Source organism: Oncorhynchus gorbuscha, unplaced genomic scaffold (assembly GCF_021184085.1).
Source record: "Oncorhynchus gorbuscha isolate QuinsamMale2020 ecotype Even-year unplaced genomic scaffold, OgorEven_v1.0 Un_scaffold_3429, whole genome shotgun sequence".
NCBI classification, from domain to species: domain Eukaryota; kingdom Metazoa; phylum Chordata; class Actinopteri; order Salmoniformes; family Salmonidae; genus Oncorhynchus; species Oncorhynchus gorbuscha.
In genome coordinates this window covers 25,571-49,350 of record NW_025747664.1, presented here as the reverse complement: position 1 = coordinate 49,350, position 23,780 = coordinate 25,571, and the positions used below count along the sequence as shown (strand labels likewise).

General features: G+C 42.1%; 1 protein-coding gene across 3 annotated transcripts in view; it reads right to left on the bottom strand.

Annotated features, from left to right (window-relative positions):
• Nucleotides 1–12,632: 12,632 nt before the first annotated feature.
• Nucleotides 12,633–23,780, bottom strand: part of LOC124027650 (actin-binding LIM protein 3-like) — a 36,648-nt gene continuing 25,500 nt past the window's right edge. For all 3 annotated transcript variants that reach the window (XM_046340014.1, XM_046340012.1, XM_046340013.1), the window contains 5 exons: nucleotides 22,523–22,581; nucleotides 22,315–22,375; nucleotides 22,199–22,206; nucleotides 13,634–13,714; nucleotides 12,633–13,498 (listed from right to left, as the gene is read on the bottom strand). In XM_046340014.1, coding sequence (XP_046195970.1) covers nucleotides 13,385–13,498; nucleotides 13,634–13,714; nucleotides 22,199–22,206; nucleotides 22,315–22,375; nucleotides 22,523–22,581 — 323 coding nt within the window. In that variant the 3' untranslated portion in view covers nucleotides 12,633–13,384. The remainder of the gene's footprint in view (nucleotides 13,499–13,633; nucleotides 13,715–22,198; nucleotides 22,207–22,314; nucleotides 22,376–22,522; nucleotides 22,582–23,780) is intronic.

Here is a 23,780-nt window from a genome sequence, read left to right as displayed (position 1 = left end):
TACTCCTTTGAAAATAATTTGGGAAAAGGATCTTGGTTTGACTATCAGTGATGAGTTATGGGCGGAGGTTTGCGACAGGGTATACTGCACCTCTACTAATGTAAAAATGAAAGAATCTAATTACAAATGTTTGTACAAATTTTATTATACTCCTTTGAGACTCCATAGAATGAAAACAGATATGTCTCCTAACTAAAATATGTACCTCTGAAAGTGGAACCTATATGCATGTATTTGGAGCTGTAGAGGATGCCAGAATCTGGCAATCTATACATACTGCTGCACAGAAAATACTAGATTTACAGTTTGATATGACCCCGTGTATCTATCTTCTTAATGCACAGCAGGACTTTGTTCTTGATCCTGACAGAGAAAATTTGCTTATGACTATTACATACTTTGCTAAGAAATTTTTTCTTCTATTGTGGGCCTCTAATACTTCTCCTACATTTAAAATGTGGATTGACCAGATTGTTGACTTTCTCCCTCTTGAAAATCTCACTTCTGACCTCCACAAGAGACCAGGCCAAGTTTGATAGACTCTGGTCTCCAGTATTCAACTATATTTCAAACTGGACAGAGTGAACGGGGTGACTAGGGAAATGTGCAGATACATGTTGTGTAAGATGCTGTAAAACCTAAAAACTAATTATTGGCTCGTCGTCTCAGCGAAGGCTTGAAATAGCTGATAAGAACATGGATAGTGCTGCTGCAAGTGTTATATGTTTTTTTGTGTTTTCATTTAAATTTTGTTTTTGAGTACGTGTGCGTATGTATGTATTTATGGGTATGTGTGTATGTATATATGTATGTATGTGTATATATATATTCATCAAGGAAAATAAATAGATTAAGAAAAATAAGTGTTTTTATTTGACTTTATCTTTCATTTTAATTGTATTTTTTCAAATGTACTATTATATTTTTTGACTTTTTATTTTTTTAAGCCTGTTACATCTGTGAATGTGGAATGTGTTTTGTTGGTTGATTTGGAAAAACAAGAAAACTTCATAAAACTTTAAATTGAACAAAAAAAAGAATGTGAAATGTCAGAATAATAGTAGAGAGAATGATTTATTTCAGCTTTTATTTATTTCATCACATTCCCAGTGGGTCAGAAGTTTACATACATTCAATTAGTATTTGGTAGCATTGCCTTTAAATTGTTAAATTGTTGTTGCTCCTCACACTTTTTCAGTTCCATAGGCTTGAGGTCAGGGCTATGTGATGGCCACTCAATACCTTGACTTGCCATTTGCCACAACTTTGGAAGTATGCTTGTGGTCATTGTCCATCTGGAAGACCCATTTGCAACCAAGCTTTAACTTCCTGACTGATGTCTTGAGTTGTTGCTTCAATACATCCACATAATTGTCCTGCCTCATGATGCCATCTATTTTGTGAAGTGCACCAGTTCCTCCTGCAAAGCACCCCCACAACATGATGCTGCCACCCGCGTGCTTCACGATTGGGATGGTGTTCTTCAGCTTGCAAGCCTCCCCCTTTTTCCTCCAAACATAACGATGGTCATTATAGCCAAACAGTTCTATTTTTGTTTCATCAGACCAGAGGACATTTCTCCAAAAAGTACAGTTGCAAACCGTACCTCTTCCTTGCCGAGCGGCCATTCAGGTTATGTCGATATAGGACTTGTTTTACTGTGGATATAGATATTTTTGTACCCGTTTCCTCCAGCAAGGTCCTTTGCTGTTGTTCTGGGATTTGCACTTTTTGCACCAAAGTACATTCATCTCTAGGAGACAGAACGAGTCTCCTTCCTGAGCGGTATGAAGGCTGCGTGGTCCCATGGTGTTTATACTTGCATACTATTGTTTGTACAGATGAATATGGTACCTTCAGGCATTTGGAAATTTCTCCCAGGGATGAACCAGACTTGTGGAAGTATACAATTTGTTTTCTGAGGTCTTGGCTGATTTCCCCATGGTAGGCCTTGAAATACATCCACAGGTACACCTTCAATTGACTCAAATGATGTCAATTAGCCTATCAGAAGCTTCTAAAGCCATGACATCATTTTCTGGGATCTTCCAAGCTGTTTAAAGGCACAGTCAATTTAGTGTATGTAAACTTCTGACCCACTGGAATTGTGATACAGGCAATTATAAGTGAAATAACAATTGTTAACAATTGTTGGAAAAATGACTTGTGTCATGCACAAAGTAGATGTCCTAACCGACTTGCCAAAACTATAGTTTGTTAACAAGAAATTTGTGGAGTGGTTGAAAAACAAGTTTTAATGACTCCAACCTAAGTGTATGTAAACTTCCGAGTTCAACTGTATGTGTGTGAGTGAGAAGGAGAGAGATGCTGTTGGTCAGTCTGGTCTCAGCAGGCATTCCAGTGCGTGAGACAGACAGTGTTAGGCCTGTGTGGCCCATCAGGCCTTATGAGCAGCAGAAGACTAGGGGCTTTGTCTCTGCGTCACAGGGTATTTATAGGAGTGTGTCATGTACAGGGCTTGGAGAAGGGTCTTAATCCAGACCCACTCAATGTCTCCTCCACCATCTCCACCAAAATACTGTACAACTCTGTCAGAATTCCCCTACCCTGTGCACTGACGTTTGGTGCATATTCTATAAGTAGGAGGCCTTTTTCTCTAGTCAGGCCACGTGGTTGGGTAGGGGGGGGCAGGACCACTGTGAGTTCTGTTACACAGATTGTCATAGGAAGAAATTATACTCATTCAGCAGATCAGAAGGAAAGACCTTTCCATAAACCACAGAATCCTATACTGATGTTTGAAAATGGTATCTTTTCATACCCCACAGAGCAGATCACACTCGGTATACATGACTAAATCAACAAGCACTATAAAATGTTCACCCAAAAGCCCTCATCCTGTGAGACATCTCGTCCTCTTTTACATCCAAGTTAAACACAGCTCTGCTTTGATGCGTTTTTACATGAATATGTATTGACGTTCCCCAAGTGAATGTGCACTTCTCTCAGTGTGTAGTTGGAGATCTTTGTGTCAAGCTTCTTTGATTTGGACCAAATCCACACACGGATAACATGAATCACGTATTTATTGTAATGGGACATATGGTGGGAGTGATTGTTTAGTTATTCATGTTTTCCATGTGTTAATGACTGCACCTCTCTAACTGTCTTCCAAAGAGGAACAATAAGTCTTTGAGCTCAGAGCAGGTTGTAAAATATAGCAAGGAGAACAAGAATAATGTTCTGAAGTCTTGAATGAGTCATATTCCTAGCCAACACCCGCAAAGACTTCTCCTCTAAACTGTCCCACAGGTAGGGAGGTACTAACCAGTAACGAAACCTAACTAGCCTACTGATATATAAATATATATATCTATTTTTTTTACACTCTTCGTCTTTGGGTTCTAGGGTCAGTAACCAGAATGAATGTGTGCATTTATGTGAGAAATCAGTGTATGTGTTGAATGTACATGTGCCAAGGGAGACCACAACATTGGTTCAGGGCCAGCCCTGTCTCTCCCAGCCCTGTCTCTCCCATCCCTACCTTGGTTCAGGGCCAGCCCTGTCACTCCCAGCCCTACCTTGGTTCAGGGCCAGCCCTGTCTCTCCCATCCCTACCTTGGTTCAGGGCCAGCCCTGTCTCTCCCATCCCTACCTTGGTTCAGGGCCAGCCCTGTCTCTCCCATCCCTACCTTGGTTCAGGGCCAGCCCTGTCTCTCCCATCCCTACCTTGGTTCAGGGCCAGCCCTGTCTCTCCCAACCCTACCTTGGTTCAGGGCCAGCCCTGTCTCTCCCAGCCCCATCTCTCCCAACCCTACCTTGGTTCAGGGCCAGCCCTGTCTCTCCCAGCCCTACCTTGGTTCAGGGCCAGCCCTGTCTCTCCCAGGTTCCCAGCCCTGTCTCTCCCATCCCTACCTTGGTTCAGGGCCAGCCCTGTCTCTCCCATCCCTACCTTGGTTCAGGGCCAGCCCTGTCTCTCCCATCCCTACCTTGGTTCAGGGCCAGCCCTGTCTCCCCCAACCCTACCTTGGTTCAGGGCCAGCCCTGTCTCTCCCAACCCTACCTTGGTTCAGGGCCAGCCCTGTCTCTCCCATCCCTACCTTGGTTCAGGGCCAGCCCTGTCTCTCCCATCCCTACCTTGGTTCAGGGCCAGCTCTGTCCCTCCCATCCCTACCTTGGTTCAGGGCCAGCTCCGTCTCTCCCATCCCTACCTTGGTTCAGGGCCAGCCCTGTCTCTCCCATCCCTACCTTGGTTCAGGGCCAGCTCTGTCTCTCCCATCCCTACCTTGGTTCAGGGCCAGCCCTGTCTCTCCCATCCCTACCTTGGTTCAGGGCCAGCCCTGTCTCTCCCATCCCTACCTTGGTTCAGGGCCAGCTCTGTCTCTCCCATCCCTACCTTGGTTCAGGGCCAGCCCTGTCTCTCCCATCCCTACCTTGGTTCAGGGCCAGCCCTGTCTCTCCCATCCCTACCTTGGTTCAGGGCCAGCTCTGTCTTTCTTGACCTCTTGGTTGGCCAGTCCAAGCGGATTGTTATTTTTTCAGATGGTGACGAAACATCAATATGTACAAAAAGGAAGCTACAAGGAGTCATGCCCACACTAAAGATTCAAAACCAAACGAAAGGCCTCATGGCCACTAAACCAACCAGCAACCTCACAGCTCTCCAAGCTGGAACCTTAATTGGCGGCACCTGAAGTGCTTATTAAACAGGCTCAGCACCAGGACAAGGTTGCTGTTGCCCCCCCTGGAGGAATGGAGTGTGGAAGTGGAACCTGGATAACATGTTTATCTATGTCCTAACACTAATCTTCCCACCATAACATAACTCTCCATCCTGTCTCATGTTACCAGGTTCTGTTGAGCTCGTGTACAGAGGAGAGACCGTGGGAGCTGAATGTAGTTCTCTGAACTAAATGACTAAAACACAAATGTGAAAAGACAGTACAGGCCAGGGAATGTAGTGTAGCTAGAACATAGCTTAGCAAAGCACATTAGATATGCAACATGTAGGTCACTGAGGAATGCCTGTCTTTGTGCTTCGTCTGCCCATTTTGTCAATGAGGCAATAAGATGGACAGAAATCATTTATTTAAATGTAGCTTAGGAGATAGTATGCATGTAACACACACACACACACACACACACACACACACACACACACACACACACACACACACACACACACACACACACACACACACACACACACACACACACACACACACACACACACACACACACACACACACAGGATAGAAACAAACAGCATACATGGCTAATGGGTGTTTTTTCCTGGTGTTTGTGCGTGGGGCAGCTGGACTGACATCCTGGATGCAGAGTGAGGTAGTTAGTTTTCACCCCAGTCATAAATAGTCATCCTTGGCCTTCAACTAGCAGAACACAGAGGACAGGCGGTAGAGAGAGGAAGGGGAAGACCAGGAAACACTGATAGGTCAAGGTCCATAACAATGATGCAGAGTAGGATGAGAGGTGGACACAGGATGCATTGTAATAACACAGCAAAAAAAGATAACGGTTTTCTCCTAAACTGGGCATTTCTTATTCAAATTATAACAATACATGTGTTAAAAACATCGAAATAAAAATAACATTTTCATATTATGTGTAGGCTATTATGTAGGCTATTTGAAAACGCATTTTATTTCCAAGTATGAAAAAACGGTTTTTGTAATTTTCTAAAAAAAACCTCTCAAAGCACTCTGATAAAAATAAATAATCAATTTCTCCCAGACACTCCGCGCTTCCAGCGCAGCTTCCCACAGGTACTCTGTCAGCATCAGATTGCATCACTTCCCTGAAACACGCCGATATCTTGTTCAATTCACACAGCATGTCTGCACCGATATAACTTTACTGCGATATGATCCGATTTAACTTTACTGCGATATGATCCAACTCCTCAATTAATCAACAATAGAGGCATCAACCCCGATATGTCAGTCACAGAGATAGGTAGAGATATGTCCAAACTTTCCTTCAATAGTTTAGTAATACTTCAACAGTTTTCGCTATTCATTTCATGCCATTGCGTTAGAAATAGGACAGTTACTTACAGTCAACACTACTGGTATCCATGTGTGTTTTCCAATCCGCTTCTTCTTTTACGTTCATTGATTTTGCACAAGTTTGCGCAGCAGTAGGCTACACGACGTGGACCCATGTGTGGCGTAAGTGACACACAGAAATGAGTCAGTCACAGACGCGAGTTTGCCTCATCTGCTCGCTCTCACAGGGTCCTAGCGCTAGTTTAAAATGCATCTAATTGGCTACTGTGCTACACACGATGACATCACCTTAGTACAATCAACACAGACAAATATCCACATGTAAACTGCTTTAATTTAAATAAAATATGTACATCATTTGTTGAGCAGTAGTTCTGACATTGAAATAAATCATATGCAGATTGCTTTGTACAGTTACAAAATGAAAACATAAATTTAAAAGTCTCCCAAACCTTTTATAATGGATATAGATTCAAAAATGAAATTGTGAATTCTGGAAGTACTGTATGTACATTATTGACCAGTATTGCTGTTAGTATTGTAAATATCTATGATAACTTGCGACTCTCTCTCTCTCTCTCTCTCTCTCTCTCTCTCTCTCTCTCTCTCTCTCTCTCTCTCTCTCTCTCTCTCACACACACACACACACACACACACACACACACACACACACACACACACACACACACACACACACACACACACACACACACACACACACACACACACACACACACACACACACACACACACACACACACACACACACACCTTCAAAACAAAACAGCCATGACAAAGATGACAGTAAGAGTTATTTATACTAAATGACTGCTGCTAGTCAGTATGACTAATATGAGTCTGATAAAGGCAGTGCTGTATACACTAAAAATCAGAACTATCTCTTCCTATGACGCACAACCTCATACCAGACCATTCAAATACAACTGAAAGGACAGCTTTCCATGTAGGCTACCAATTATATTGTATGATCTATTGCATAACTAGGAGTCACCACCTGAAAACCCAGTAGGAGAAAACTAGGAGTCACCTCTTCAAAACCCAACAGGAGATGACTAGGAGTCACCTCTTCAAAACCCAACAGGAGATAACTAGGGGTCACCACCTGAAAACCCAGTAGGAGAAAACTAGGAGTCACCTCTTCAAAACCCAACAGGAGATGACTAGGAGTCATCTCTTCAAAAACAGGAGTCACAAAACCCAACAGGAGAAAACTGAGTCACCTCTTCAAAACCCAACAGGAGATGACTAGGAGTCACCTCTTCAAAACCCAACAGGAGTCACCTCTTCAAAACCCAACAGGAGATAACTAGGAGTCACGTCTTCAAAACCCAACAGGAGATGACTAGGAGTCATCTCTTCAAAACCCAACAGGAGTCACCTCTTCAAAACCCAACAGGAGAAAACTAGGAGTCACCTCTTCAAAACCCAACAGGAGATGACTAGGAGTCACCTCTTCAAAACCCAACAGGAGTCACCTCTTCAAAACCCAACAGGAGATAACTAGGAGTCACGTCTTCAAAACCCAACAGGAGTCACCTCTTCAAAACCCAACAGGAGAGGACTAGGAGTCACCTCTTCAAAACCCAACAGGAGATAACTAGGAGTCACCTCTTCAAAACCCAACAGGAGATGACTAGGAGTCACCTCTTCAAAACCCAACAGGAGATGACTAGGAGTCACCTCTTCAAAACCCAACAGGAGATAACTAGGAGTCACCTCTTCAAAGCCCAACAGGAGATAACTAGGAGTCACCTCTTCAAAACCCAACAGGAGATGACTAGGAGTCACCTCTTCAAAACCCAACAGGAGTCACCTCTTCAAAACCCAACAGGAGATAACTAGGAGTCACCTCTTCAAAACCCAACAGGAGATAACTAGGAGTCACATCTTCAAAACCCAACAGGAGATAACTAGGAGTCACGTCTTCAAAACCCAACAGGAGTCACGTCTTCAAAACCCAACAGGAGATAACTAGGAGTCACCTCTTCAAAACCCAACAGGAGATAACTAGGAGTCACCTCTTCAAAACCCAACAGGAGATAACTAGGAGTCACGTCTTCAAAACCCAACAGGAGTCACCTCTTCAAAACCCAACAGGAGATAACTAGGAGTCACCTCTTCAAAACCCAACAGGAGATAACTAGGAGTCACCTCTTCAAAACCCAACAGGAGATAACTAGGAGTCACGTCTTCAAAACCCAACAGGAGATAACTAGGAGTCACATCTTCAAAACCCAACAGGAGTCACGTCTTCAAAACCCAACAGGAGTCACGTCTTCAAAACCCAACAGGAGATAACTAGGAGTCACCTCCACAAAACCCAACAGGAGTCACCTCCACAAAACCCAACAGGAGTCACGTCTTCAAAACCCAACAGGAGATAACTAGGAGTCACCTCTTCAAAACCCAACAGGAGATAACTAGGAGTCACGTCTTCAAAACCCAACAGGAGATAACTAGGAGTCACGTCTTCAAAACCCAACAGGAGATAACTAGGAGTCACGTCTTCAAAACCCAACAGGAGATAACTAGGAGTCACCTCTTCAAAACCCAACAGGAGATAACTAGGAGTCACCTCTTCAAAACCCAACAGGAGATGACTAGGAGTCACCTCTTCAAAACCCAACAGGAGTCACCTCTTCAAAACCCAACAGGAGATAACTAGGAGTCACGTCTTCAAAACCCAACAGGAGATGACTAGTGTCATCTCTTCAAAACCCAACAGGAGTCACCTCTTCAAAACCCAACAGGAGATTTAGAGTCACCTCTTCAAAACCCAACAGGATGATGACTAGGACACCTGGTTGTCCCAACAGGATTTCAAAAACCCAACAGGAGATAACTGGTAGTCACATCTTCAAAACCAATCAGGACAATTCCATCAAATCAATTCCCTCTTCAACATCCAACAAAACTTCACCTCTTCAAAACCCAACATTCTAGGAGTCACCTCTTCAAAACCCAACAGGAGATCCTTCCCTTCTCACCTCTTCAAAACCCAACAGGAGATCACCTTGGTCACCTCTTCAAAACCCAACAGGAAGAGTCACCTTTCAAAGCCCAACAGGAGATAATCTAATTCAGTCACCTCTTCAAAACCCAACAGGAGATGACTAGGTCACCTCTTCAAAACCCAACAGGAGTCACTCTTCAAAACTCCAACAGGCAGATAACCATCACCTCTTCAAAACCCAATCAGGAGATAACTATTCACATCTCAAAACCCAACAGGAGATAACTGAGTTAGAAAACCCAACAGTCATGTCTTCAAAACCCAACAGGAGATAACTAGGAGTCACCTCTTCAAAACCCAACAGGAGATAACAAGTCACCAAAACCCAACAGGAGATAACTAATTCAAGATCTTCAAAACATAACATGATATTCCATTACTGTAAATGAAACCCTCTTCAAAACCCAAAGGAGATAACTAAATCATCCAAAACTCCAACACATAACATTACACCTCTTCAAAACCCAACAGGAGACCTTGGAGATCACCTCTTCAAAACCTGTAGGAGTCACGTCTTCAAAACCCAACAGGAATTTAGTAAAACAATCAACTGTTTCAAAACATGTAGACAAGAACCTGGTCTTATATTCTCTGGAAACATGCATTCAGTCTGTTTAAAGGGAGCTGAACTCCCTCTTCAAAACCCAACAGGAGATAACTAGGAGTCACGTCAAAACCCAACAGGAGATAACTAGGAGTCACGTCTTCAAAACCCAACAGGAGATAAAGTGGGTGTCTTTTTGTCACGTGTTTCCCAACAGGAGATAACTAGATTGTCACCTCTTATATTGACAAGATAACTCGATTCACCTCTTCAAAACCCAACAATGGAAATACATGTCCTCAAAGAGTCAAGAAAGCAACAGGTAATGTTTTGACTGTAGGCGACTATCAGGTGGGACCATTCTTTCAGCCAATGATTTAGGGCAGATACGTGAAACAAACAAGAGGCCAAGTGATAGATGGACTCATCTTTGTATGTGTGCATTATAGTGTCTGTGACAGCATAAAAGGCCTAAAATGCTATCTTCATTTTAAAGTAGTACATTTTATTTTTTATTTTTTTATTTGGAGCTATTAATATTTGAAATGATTGTTCCATGTACATTGTGTAATTTTTCAGATGGTCATTCAATTCATTCCCTCCTAGGGATTTAAAATGTCAAACCACATTGAAATAAACCCAATCTCTAATCCAAACTGTTAGGTCTATCCCTTCAATCCACTTTCCTCCACAGGCAGATTCATCTAATTAATGGGTATCTCTATTCATGATCTCCGTCTCCATGTGTTGAGTTAGAATCCTTCATGTCTCCCCATAAGAGTCAGTCACCCTTTTATTCTAAGTACAATCCCAGCTCTGAATACCCTTCAAGATCTGTTAACATGATATTCCATTACTGTAAATGAAACCCTTTGGTTCAATTGAAATTGATAAGACTAAATCATCCAAAACTCCAACACATACATTCATTGTTTGGATCTTTCCCGTCAATTTAGTAAAACAATCAACTGTTAGCATGTACAAGAACCTTCATTTCTCTGGAAACATGCATTCAGTCTGTTTAAAGGGTGAACTCCCTTTACATTCAGGGGGGTTAAAGTGGGTGTCTTTTGTGTGTGTGTTCCCTTCATTCCGTCTATTATATTGACAAGATAGTCGATTGACCGCTTCAATGTTCAGAAATTCATTCTGTTCAGGTCCTCAAGAAAGCAGGTGGGACCCTTCTATTCAATGAGAGGGCAGATACATTCTGAGGTAGGCCATTCTGATAGATGGACTCATCTTCTGTTAGGGTACCATTCATTCTGTTACAGTAAAAGGCCTTCTATCTTCATTTTAAAGGTACCCTTCATTTTTTTATTTGGAGCTATTAATTTTGAAATGATTGTTCCATGTACATTGTGTAATTTACAGATGGTCATTCTGTTAGGGATTTAAAATGTCAAACCTTCAAATAAACCCAACTCAAGGAAAACTGTTAGGGTACCCTTCATTCTGTTAGGGTACCCTTCATTCCGTTAGGGTACCCTTCATTCTGTTAGGGTACCCTTCATTCTGTTAGGGTACCCTTCATTCTGTTAGGGTACCCTTCATTCCGTTAGGGTACCCTTCATTCCGTTAGGGTACCCTTCATTCTGTTAGGGTACCCTTCATTCCGTTAGGGTACCCTTCATTCTGTTAGGGTACCCTTCATTCCGTTAGGGTACCCTTCATTCCGTTAGGGTACCCTTCATTCCGTTAGGTACCCTTCATTCTGTTAGGGTACCCTTCATTCCGTTAGGGTACCCTTCATTCCGTTAGGGTACCCTTCATTCTGTTAGGGTACCCTTCATTCCGTTAGGGTACCCTTCATTCTGTTAGGGTACCCTTCATTCTGTTAGGGTACCCTTCATTCCGTTAGGGTACCCTTCATTCCGTTAGGTACCCTTTAACCCTTTAACCTTCATTCTGTTAGGGTAACCTTCATTCCGTTAGGGTACCCTTCATTCTGTTAGGGTACCCTTCATTCTGTTAGGGTACCCTTCATTCTGTTAGGGTACCCTTCATTCTGTTAGGGTACCCTTCATTCCGTTAGGGTACCCTTCATTCCGTTAGGGTACCCTTCATTCTGTTAGGTACCCTTCATTCCGTTAGGTACCCTTCATTCTGTTAGGTACCCTTCATTCCGTTAGGGTACCCTTCATTCCGTTAGGGTACCCTTCATTCTGTTAGGGTACCCTTCATTCTGTTAGGGTACCCTTCATTCTGTTAGGGTACCCTTCATTCCGTTAGGGTACCCTTCATTCCGTTAGGGTACCCTTCATTCCGTTAGGGTACCCTTCATTCCGTTAGGGTACCCTTCATTCCGTTAGGGTACCCTTCATTCTGTTAGGGTACCCTTCATTCTGTTAGGGTACCCTTCATTCTGTTAGGGTACCCTTCATTCTGTTAGGGTACCCTTCATTCTGTTAGGGTACCCTTCATTCTGTTAGGGTACCCTTCATTCCGTTAGGGTACCCTTCATTCTGTTAGGGTACCCTTCATTCTGTTAGGGTACCCTTCATTCTGTTAGGGTACCCTTCATTCCGTTAGGGTACCCTTCATTCTGTTAGGGTACCCTTCATTCTGTTAGGGTACCCTTCATTCCGTTAGGGTACCCTTCATTCTGTTAGGGTACCCTTCATTCCGTTAGGGTACCCTTCATTCTGTTAGGGTACCCTTCATTCTGTTAGGGTACCCTTCATTCTGTTAGGGTACCCTTCATTCCGTTAGGGTACCCTTCATTCCGTTAGGGTACCCTTCATTCCGTTAGGGTACCCTTCATTCCGTTAGGGTACCCTTCATTCCGTTAGGGTACCCTTCATTCCGTTAGGGTACCCTTCATTCCGTGACATAACATTTTTTCTATTATCTCGCAAATCTCTGATTTTAGATGAGACTGACTTTATGACCAAAACTATCCTATTCACACTTTGTAGTCAATTTTAACACTTGAATCAATGATTTTGACTCATATCGATGCCACATAGGCTGTTTTCAAAAAGAGAAGTTGCTTTTTAGGGACAGTCACTCTTTAAGCATGTTGCTATTTAAAACAAAGCACCACAAGCAAACAAACTAATTGGTTCTTAATATAGTTGTATTACTTTGGTTTTTCAGTAAACACACAATGATCCACACATTTTCTTAAACTGTACTACCACAATATATCGATCTAGCCTTTCACTCCGTGGGGGACCCTTGCTCTATTAAGAAATACAACGTTTTAGTCTCAATGTAAAAAATAAATAAATAAAAGTCTGAATGAAACAATATATTTAGAGTAAAGAAAGCAAGGACAGAGTTGATCTGGTAGAACATTCTGTTTGGACAGTTTGCTGGTGTTCTCTTTCCTGCTTGATCATAAGATAATGTCTCAGAGCTCTAAACCTGCAACCTGAAAAGGGTTCAAATCTGCTATAACCTCATGACATGACAGCCATTGAACTATAGTTAAACTCCCCCTAATAAAGCAAACACATAATACTGAAAGCATAGGCAGAACTAGCCTGGTCTAGTTCTCCCACAAACAGACATGGCTCAGGGGGAGGAGCCTGTTACTCCTCTTTCTCCAGAGATATATTATTGATGTATAGACTCAGGCTGACTGGATGTCTCTGGCCCAGAGGATGTCCTGGAACAACAGAACTTTATCATTACAACTCATTATATTTCTATGGCTAGAACCCAAGCTGGTTTTAGTTCGGGTTCTGCTGTGACTCTGACCTGATGGGATCGAGGACTACCCAGACGGGTTATTATGGCTCTCAGTGAGGACTCAGGCCCCTCTAACGTTAAGCCCAGCAGGCTGCTATACTGAGCTTCTACAGTCTGATCCTTTCAGAACAGTCGGACTTGTTTCTTGAGCTCGTTTCTCTTCCACAGTGCCAGCCGGTCAAAATCAGGCATAGTCATCCTAAACACCCGGTAGAAGTCCTCAGGAGACAGGTGGCGCTGGCAAAGAGAGATAACACACAGGTTAGTGTTGTTGCAGACATTGTCATAACCAACTCAGAAATGGAAATACAATATAGCATGTGCAGTGAGAGGTGTTCATAACTTGCATTAACAAACCTGAGAGAAACTCACCTCTAGCCTGGCTCTGTCCACGTCGATGGGGGGCTGGTTCTGCCTCCTTATGGTGACCACCAACACATCATATGGGTAGATCTGAGGGAGGAATGGTTATGAGGAAAACATGAAATTATTTTAGATTTTCACACCATACATAAACTATGCAATGCTGGCCATCCTATTGTCAACGAATCACAAATGTTTGCCTGGGTCATACATTCACCTGTACTTCCTCTGACAACAATCACTCTTCCTGGTTCTGACCTGAGGTTAATACTAAAGGTAAGATAGGATGGACACTAGCTGACTGATCAGTCGAGACAACGTTCTCCATATCTCTCTCGGAATGGCTTTGAACCTCCTTCCCCGTCCAGACCTAATTTCCAGGTGAGTGGACCTGGGGTGAACCCGTCTCCTGAGAGGAGCAGAGGAGACTCTTATCTCTGTGACACCATGGACGAGGTCAATTCCTGTAGTAGGAAGTGTCCCGCCAGCCCAGACTTCCTCATAGAGACATAGGGCCTAGCGGTTAGAGTGTTGAGCCAGGAACCGAAAGGATTCTGTTTTGAATAAAGGAGCTGTAAAGGTGAAAAATCGAATGTGTTCTTGAGCAAGGCACTTCGTCATAATTTACTCCAGGGGTGCCGTACTATTATGGCTGACCCTGTAAAACAACACAATTCACTGCAACAATTTGGTGTGCGTTTCCGCAACATCCTATTCTAGTGGTCTCTTCTAGTGGTCTCTTCTAGTGGTCTCTTCTAGTGGTCTCTACTAGTGTTCCCTACATGTGTTCTCTACTAGTGTTCTCATCAAGTGGTCTCTACTAGTGGTCTCTACTAGTGTTCTCATCAAGTGGTCTCTTCTAGTGTTCTCTACTAGTGTTCTCTACTGGTGGTCTCTACTAGTGTTCTCTTCTAGTGTTCTCTACGAGTGTTCTCTACGAGTGTTCTCTACTAGTGTTCTCATCAAGTGGTCTCTACTAGTGGTCTCTTCTAGTGTTCTCTACGAGTGTTCTCTACGAGTGTTCTCATCAAGTGGTCTCTACTAGTGGTCTCTTCTAGTGTTCTCTACGAGTTTTCTCTACTAGTGTTCTCATCAAGTGGTCTCTACTAGTGGTCTCTTCTAGTGTTCTCTACGAGTGTTCTCTACTAGTGTTCTCATCAAGTGGTCTCTATAGTGGTCTCTTCTAGTGTTCTCTACGAGTGTTCTCTACTAGTGTTCTCATCAAGTGGTCTCTACTAGTGGTCTCTTCTAGTGTTCTCATCAAGTGGTCTCTAGTAGTGGTCTCTTCTAGTGTTCTCTACGAGTGTTCTCTACTAGTGGTCTCTTCTAGTATTCTCTACGAGTGTTCTCTACGAGTGGTCTCATCAAGTGGTCTCTACTAGTGGTCTCTACTAGTGGTCTCTACTAGTGGTCTCTTCTAGTGTTCTCATCAAGTGGTCTCTACTAGTGGTCTCTTCTAGCGTTCTCTGCGAGTGGTCTCTACTAGTGGTCTCTTCGAGTGTTCTCTACGAGTGTTCTCTACTAGTTGTCTTTTCTAGTGTTCTCTACGAGTGTTCTCTACGAGTGGTCTCTTCTAGTGGTCTCTACTAGTGGTCTCTACTAGTGTTCTCATCAAGTGGTCTCTACTAGTGGTCTCTTCTAGTGTTCTCATCAAGTGGTCTCTACTAGTGGTCTCTTCTAGTGTTCTCATCAAGTGGTCTCTACTAGTGGTCTCTTCTAGTGTTCTCTGCGCGTGTTCTCTACTAGTGGTCTCCTCTATTGTTCTCTACAAGTGTTTTCTACTAGTGGTCTCTTCTAGTGTTCTCTACGAGTGTTCTCTACTCGTGGTCTCTTCTAGTGGTCTCTACTAGTGGTCTCTTCTAGTGTTCTCTACTAGTGTTTTCTACAAATGTTCTCTACAAGCGTTCTCTCCTAGCGTTCTCTTCTAGTGTTCTCTTCTAGTGTTCTCTACCAGTGTCCTCTTCTAGTGTTCTCATCAAGTGGTCTCTACTAGTGGTCTCTACTAGTGGTCTCTTCTAGTGTTCTCTTCTAGTGTTCTCTACTAGTGTTCTCTACTAGTGTTCTCATCAAGTGGTCTCTACTAGTGGTCTCTTCTAGTGTTCTCATCTAGTGGTCTCTACTAGTGGTCTCTTCTAGTGGTCTCTTCTAGTGGCCTCTACTAGTGGTCTCTTCTAGTGTTCTTGTCTAGTGGTCTCATCAAGTGGTCTCTATGAGTGTTCTCTTCTAGTGTTCTCTACCAGTGTCCTCTTCTAGTGTTATCTTCTAGTGTTCTCTTCTTGTGTTCTATACTAGTGTTCTCATCAAGTGGTCTCTACTAGTGGTCTCTTCTAGTGTTCTCTTCTAGTGTTCTCTACTAGTGTTTTCTACGTGTGTTCTCTTCTATTGGTCTCTTCTAGTGTTCTCTTCTAGTGTTCTCATCAAGTGGGCTCTACTAGTGGTCTCTTCTAGTGTTCTCTTCCAGTGTTCTCTTCTAGTGTTCTTTACAAGTGTTTCCTACTAATGTTTTCTACTAGTGTTCTCTACAAGTGTTCTCTTCTAGTGTTCTCTCCTAGCGTTCTCTCCTAGCGTTCTCTCATAGCGTTCTCTTCTAGCGTTCTCTACACGTGTTCTCTACTCGTGTTCTCTACTAGTGTTTATCTTCTAGTTTTCTCTACGAGTGTTCTCTACTATTGTTCTCATCAAGTGGTCTCTACTAGTGGTCTCTTCTAGTGTTCTCATCAAGTGGTCTCTACTAGTGGTCTCTTCTAGTGTTCTCTGCGAGTGTTCTCTACTAGTGGTCTCTTCTAGTGTTCTCTACGAGTGTTCTCTACTCGTGGTCTTTTCTAGTGTTCTCTACGAGTGTTCTCTACTCGTGGTCTCTTCTAGTGGTCTCTACTAGTGGTCTCTTCTAGTGGCCTCTACTAGTGGTCTCTACGAGTGTTCTCTTCTAGTGCTCTCTATCAGTGTCCTCTTCTAGTGTTCTCTTCAAGTGGTCTCTACTAGTGGTCTCTACTAGTGTTCTCTTCTAGTGTTCTCTACTAGTGTTTTCTACTAGTGTTCTCTTCAAGCGTTCTCTACTAGTGTTCTCTTCTAGTGTTCTCTACCAGTGTTCTCTTCTAGTGTTCTCTTCCAGTGTTCTCTTCCAGTGTTCTCTTCTAGTGTTCTTTACAAGTGTTTCCTACTAGTGTTTTCTACTACTGTTCTCTACAAGCGTTCTCTCCTAGCGTTCTCTTCTAGTGTTCTCTCATAGCGTTCTCTTCTAGCGTTCTCTACTCGTGTTCTCTACTCGTGTTCTCTACTAGTGTTCTCTACTAGTGTTTAACTTCTAGTGTTCTCTGCTAGTGTTCTCTAGTGTCCTTTAGTAGTGTTCTCTACTAGTGTTCTCTTCTAGTGTTCTCTACGAGTGTTTTCTACTAGTGTTCTCATCAAGTGTTCTCTACTAGTGGTCTCTTCTAGTGTTCTCATCAAGTGGTCTCTTCTAGTGGTCTCTACTAGTGGTCTCTTCTAGTGGCCGCCTCTGCTAGTGGTCTCTTCTAGTGTTCTTGTCTAGTGTTCTCATCAAGTGGTCTCTACGAGTGTTCTCTTCTAGTGCTCTCTACCAGTGTCCTCTTCTAGTGTTCTCTTCTTGTGTTCTATACTAGTGTTCTCATCAAGTGGTCTCTACTAGTGGTCTCTTCTAGTGTTCTCTTCTAGTGTTCTCTACTAGTGTTTTCTACTTGTGTTCTCTTCTAGTGTTCTCTTCTAGTGTTCTCTACTCGTGTTCTCTTCTAGTGTTCTCTTCCAGTGTTCTCTTCTAGTGTTCTTTCCAAGTGTTTCCTACTAATGTTTTCTACTAGTGTTCTCTACAAGTGTTCTCTTCTAGAGTTCTCTCCTAGTGTTCTCTCCTAGCATTCTCTCATAGCGTTCTCTTCTAGCGTTCTCTACTCGTGTTCTCTACTCGTGTTCTCTACTAGTGTTCTCATCTAGTGGTCTCTACTAGTGGTCTCTTCTAGTGTTCTCATCAAGTGGTCTCTACTAGTGGTCTCTTCTAGTGTTCTCTGCGACTGTTCTCTATTACTGGTCTCTTCTAGTGTTCTCTACGAGTGTTCTCTACTAGTGATCTTTTCTAGTGGTCTCTACTAGTGGCCTCTTCTAGTGTTCTCTACGAGTGTCCTCTTCTAGTGTTCTCTTCTAGTGTTCTCTACTAGTGTTCTCATGAAGTGGTCTCTAGTAGTGGTCTCTTCTAATGGTCTCTACTCGTGGTCTCTTCCAGTGTTCTCTTCCAGTGTTCTCTTCTAGTGTTCTTTACAAGTGTTTCCTACTAGTGTTTCCTACAAGCATTCTCTCCTAGCGTTCTCTTCTAGTGTTCTCTCCTAGTGTTTCCTACTAGCGTTCTCTCCTAGCGTTCTCTCCTAGCGTTCTCTTCTCGTGTTCTGATCTAGTGGTCTCTACTAGTGGTCTCTACTAGTGGTCTCTTCTAGTGTTCTCTGCGAGTGTTCTCTACTAGTGGTCTCTTCTAGTGTTCTCTACCAGTGTTCTCTTCTAGTGTTCTCTTCCAGTGTTCTCTTCCAGTGTTCTCTTCTAGTGTTCTCATCAAGTGGTCTCTACTAGTAGTCTCTTCTAGTGTTCTCTACTAGTGTTCTCTTCAAGCGTTCTCTCCTAGCGTTCTCTTCTAGTGTTCTCTCATAGCGTTCTCTTCTAGCGTTCTCTACTTGTGTTCTCTACTAGTGTTTAACTTCTAGTGTTCTCTGCTAGTGTTCTCTAGTGTCCTTTAGTAGTGTTCTCTACTAGTGTTCTCTTCTAGTATTTTCTACGAGTGTTTTCTACTAGTGTTCTCATCAAGTGTTCTCTACTAGTGGTCTCTTCTAGTGTTCTCATCAAGTGGTCTCTTCTAGTGGTCTCTACTAGTAGTCTCTTCTAGTGGCCTCTACTAGTGGTCTCTTCTAGTGTTCTTGTCTAGTATTCTCATCAAGTGGTCTCTACGAGTGTTCTCTTCTAGTGCTCTCTACCAGTGTCCTCTTCTAGTGTTCTCTTCTAGTGTTCTCTACTAGTGTTCTTTAGTAGTGTTCTATAGTAGTGTTCTCATCTAATGTTCTCTTCTAGTGTTCTCTACTAGTGTTCTCTACTAGTGGTCTCTTCTAGTGTTCTATTCCAGTGGTCTATACTAGCGGTCTCTACTAGTGTTCTCTACTAGTGTTCTTTAGTAGTGTTCTATAGTAGTGTTCTATAGTAGTGTTCTCATCTAATGTTCTCTTCTAGTGTTCTCTTCTAGTGTTCTCTACTAGTGTTCTTTAGTAGTGTTCTATAGTAGTGTTCTCATCTAATGTTCTCTTCTAGTGTTCTCTACTAGTGTTCTCTACTAGTGTTCTCTACTAGTGTTCACTACTAGTGTTCACTACTAGTGTTCTCTACTAGTGTTCTCTACTAGTGTTCTCTTCTCTGTTCTCTACTAGTGTTCTCTACTAGTGTTCTCTACTAGTGTTCTCTACTAGTGTTCTCTTCTAGTGTTCTCTACTAGTGTTCTCTACTAGTGTTCACTACTAGTGTTCACTACTAGTGTTCTCTACTAGTGTTCTCTACTAGTGTTCTCTACTAGTGTTCTCTTCTAGTGTTCTCTTCTAGTGTTCTCTACTAGTGTTCACTACTAGTGTTCACTACTAGTGTTCTCTTCTAGTGTTCTCTACTAGTGTTCTCTTCTAGTGTTCTCTACTAGTGTTCTCTTCTAGTGTTCTCTTCTAGTGTTCTCTACTAGTGTTCTCTTCTAGTGTTCTCTACTAGTGTTCTCTACTAGTGTTCTCTACTAGTGTTCTCTTCTAGTGTTCTCTTCTAGTGTTCTCTACTAGTGTTCTCTACTAGTGTTCTCTTCTAGTGTTCTCTTCTAGTGTTCTCTACTAGTGTTCACTACTAGTGTTCTCTTCTAGTGTTCTCTACTAGTGTTCTCTACTAGTGTTCTCTTCTAGTGTTCTCTACTAGTGTTCTTACTAGTGTTCTTCTCTACTAGTGTTCTCTTCTAGTGTTCTCTACTAGTGTTCTTTAGTAGTGTTCTCTACTAGTGTTCTCTTCTAGTGTTCTCTACTAGTGTTCTCTTCTAGTGTTCTCTTCTAGTGTTCTCTTCTAGTGTTCTCTTCTAGTGTTCTCTAGTGGTCTCTACTAGTGTTCTCTTCTAGTGTTCTCTTCTAGTGTTCTCTCTCTTCTAGCGTTCTCTCCTAGCGTTCTCTTCTAGTGTTCTCTCTAGTGTTCTCTACCAGTGTTCTCTTCTAGTGTTCTCTTCTAGTGTTCTCTTCTAGTGTTCTCTATCTAGTGGTCTCTACTAGTAGTCTCTTCTAGTGTTCTCTTCTAGTGTTCTCTACTAGTGTTTTCTTCTAGTGTTCTCATCAAGTGGTCTCTCTAGTAGTCTCTTCTAGTGTTCTCTCAAGTGTTCTCTTCTAGTGTTCTCTACTAGTGTTCTCTAGTGGCTCTAATGTTCTTCTAGTGTTCTCTGCTAGTGTTCTCTCAGTGTCTCTTCTAGTGTTCTCTACTAGTGTTCTCTACTAGTGTTTAACTCTCTAGTGTTCTCTGCTAGTGTTCTCTACTAGTGTCCTTTAGTAGTGTCTCTATCTAGTGTTCTCATCAAGTGTTCTCTTCTAGTGGTCTCTACTAGTGTTCTCTTCTAGTGTTCTCTACTAGTGGTCTCTTCTAGTGTTCTCATCTAGTGGTCTCTTCTAGTGGTCTCTACTAGTGTTCTCTTCTAGTGCTCTCTACTAGTGTCCTCTTCTAGTGTTCTTGTCTAGTATTCTCTACAAGTGTTCTTTAGTAGTGTTCTATAGTAGTGTTCTCATCTAATGTTCTCTTCTAGTGTTCTCTTCTAGTGTTCTCTACTAGTGTTCTTTCTAGTGTTCTATAGTGTTCTATAGTAGTGTTCTCTACTAGTGTTCTCTTCTAGTGTTCTCTACTAGTGTTCTCTACTAGTGGTCTCTTCTAGTGTTCTCATCTCCAGTGTTCTCTACTAGTCTCTACTAGTGTTCTTTAGTAGTGTTCTATAGTAGTGTTCTATAGTAGTGTTCTCATCTAATGTTCTCTTCTAGTGTTCTCTTCTAGTGTTCTCTACTAGTGTTCTCTAGTAGTGTTCTATAGTAGTGTTCTCATCTAATGTTTCTCTTCTAGTGTTCTCTACTAGTGTTCTCTACTAGTGTTCTCTACTAGTGTTCTCTACTAGTGTTCTCTACTAGTGTTCTCTACTAGTGTTCTCTACTAGTGTTCTCTTCTAGTGTTCTCTACTAGTGTTCTCTACTAGTGTTCTCTTCTAGTGTTCTCTACTAGTGTTCTCTACTAGTGTTCTCTTCTAGTGTTCACTACTAGTGTTCTACTAGTGTTCTCTACTAGTGTTCTCTACTAGTGTTCTCTACTAGTGTTCTCTACTAGTGTTCTCTTCTAGTGTTCTCTTCTAGTGTTCACTACTAGTGTTCACTACTAGTGTTCTCTTCTAGTGTTCTCTACTAGTGTTCTCTTCTAGTGTTCTCTACTAGTGTTCTCTACTAGTGTTCTCTACTAGTGTTCTCTTCTAGTGTTCTCTACTAGTGTTCTCTTCTAGTGTTCTCTTCTAGTGTTCTCTACTAGTGTTCTCTTCTAGTGTTCTCTTCTAGTGTTCTCTACTAGTGTTCTCTACTAGTGTTCTCTACTAGTGTTCTCTACTAGTGTTCTCTTCTAGTGTTCTCTTCTAGTGTTCACTACTAGTGTTCACTACTAGTGTTCTCTTCTGGTGTTCTCTACTAGTGTTCTCTACTAGTGTTCTCTACTAGTGTTCACTACTAGTGTTCTCTACTAGTGTTCTCTTCTAGTGTTCTCTTCTAGTGTTCACTACTAGTGTTCACTACTAGTGTTCTCTTCTAGTGTTCTCTACTAGTGTTCTCTTCTAGTGTTCTCTACTAGTGTTCTCTACTAGTGTTCTCTACTAGTGTTCTCTTCTAGTGTTCTCTACTAGTGTTCTCTTCTAGTGTTCTCTTCTAGTGTTCTCTTCTAGTGTTCTCTTCTAGTGTTCTCTTCTAGTGTTCTCTTCTAGTGTTCTCTACTAGTGTTCTCTACTAGTGTTCTCTACTAGTGTTCTCTACTAGTGTTCTCTTCTAGTGTTCTCTTCTAGTGTTCACTACTAGTGTTCACTACTAGTGTTCTCTTCTAGTGTTCTCTACTAGTGTTCTCTACTAGTGTTCTCTACTAGTGTTCTCTACTAGTGTTCACTACTAGTGTTCTCTACTAGTGTTCTCTTCTAGTGTTCTCTACTAGTGTTCTTTAGTAGTGTTCTCTACTAGTGTTCTCTTCTAGTGTTCTCTACTAGTGTTCTTTAGTAGTGTTCTCTACTAGTGTTCTCTTCTAGTGTTCTCTACTAGTATTCTCTTCTAGTGTTCTCTACTAGTGTTCTTTAGTAGTGTTCTCTACTAGTGTTCTCTTCTAGTGTTCTCTACTAGTGTTCTCTACTAGTGTTCTCTTCTAGTGTTCTCTACTAGTGTTCTTTAGTAGTGTTCTCTACTAGTGTTCTCTTCTAGTGTTCTCTACTAGTGTTCTCTACTAGTGTTCTCTACAGCCAGCTTACATTTGGTTCAGTGATAGTCAGTTTGTTCATTAATTTGCGTAACATCTTACTTTGTATTCTGTAGAAAAAGAGAGAAAAAAGAGCTGATCACCACATTTATTCATATTCTCATTGGTTCTGTAATTTGTAAGTGAAATTATTGAAAGGTAAAGCCACGATTGCTTACCTCGGATTCCCCAGTTAACTGCACTGCTGCTGTCGTACTGGAAATAATCTGCACTCTGGGGCTGAAAAAGACAGACGACAAGAATAATTATTTTAGAGATACAAAAAAGATATTGGTCTTTACTCTTGCTATGGGATGGTTTGGGTCCACACAGGATCCATTTACAACACCCACATCCTGTGACAACCCCCCCCAGCAGGGAACTCACCCTGTGCAGTCCGTTCCTGCCATAGCCTGGCAACGAGGCTGACTTGGAGATGAAGGAGTCTGAAAGAGAAGAAACACAAGCATCCCAGCCGTTCAGCCTGGGACCTGACCCATACACTGCGTTCAGCCTGGGACCTGACCCATACACTGCGTCCCAGCAGAACACCGCAGCACGACTCAGTAGAAACACTGTGAGGGATGGGCAAGTAGCAATCTCTAACCGATTGCAAATGCAAGACGACATAAGAGACAGCAGGGGGCGCTAACAGCAAACACAATGGAGAAGCCCTCTGTGATTTTCATTTACAGGCAATGAAATTACAAAGAGATGTCAAAGCCTGGATCGAAAGTGATTATTCTGCAGAATATTATGGACTGGATATTGCATTATTACATTGTTTTACGAAAAAGTATGAAAATGTGTTCCGGACAAGAGCGTCTGCTAAATGAATAACATGTAAGAAAGCTCCCTTCTACGATGCAACGCGCACACTTTATAATCCCTGTGTAAACAATCATTAGGATAATTGGTCTCAGGCTCTTGAAATGGCATTTGTTATCAATGTAATGACCATTGTCCCAGACAGAGAACAATCACAGGGTCAAAGAGGAATGACTCAATCAATGTCAGTGGTGTAAAGTACTTAAGTACTTGGTACTTGGTCCTTCTGTAGCTCAGTTGGTAGAGCATGGCGCTTGTAACGCCAGGGTAGTGGGTTCGATCCCCGGGACCACCCATACGTAGAATGTATGCACACATGACTGTAAGTCGCTTTGGATAAAAGCGTCTGCTAAATGGCATATATTATTATTATATTATTAAGTAAAAATACTTGAATGTACAGCTTAAGTCGTTTTTTGGGGGGGGTATTTGTAATTTACTATACTATTGATATTTTTGACAACTTCTACTTTTACTTCACTACATTCCTAAAGAAAATTATGTACTTGTTACTCCATACATTCCCTGACACCCAAAAGTACTCGTTACATTTTGAATGCTTAGCAGGACATAAACATTGTCTAATTCACACACTTATCAAGAGAACATCCCTGGTCATCCCTACTGCCTCAGATCTGGCCGACTCACTAAAACACATGCTATGTAAATTATGTCTGAGTGTTGGAGCTTGCCCCTGGCTATCAGAAAATAAACTTTAAAAAACAAGAAAATGGAGCCGTCTGTTTTGCTTAATATAAGGAATTTGAAACAATTTATACTTTATACTTTCAATACTTAGGTATATTTTTGCAATTAC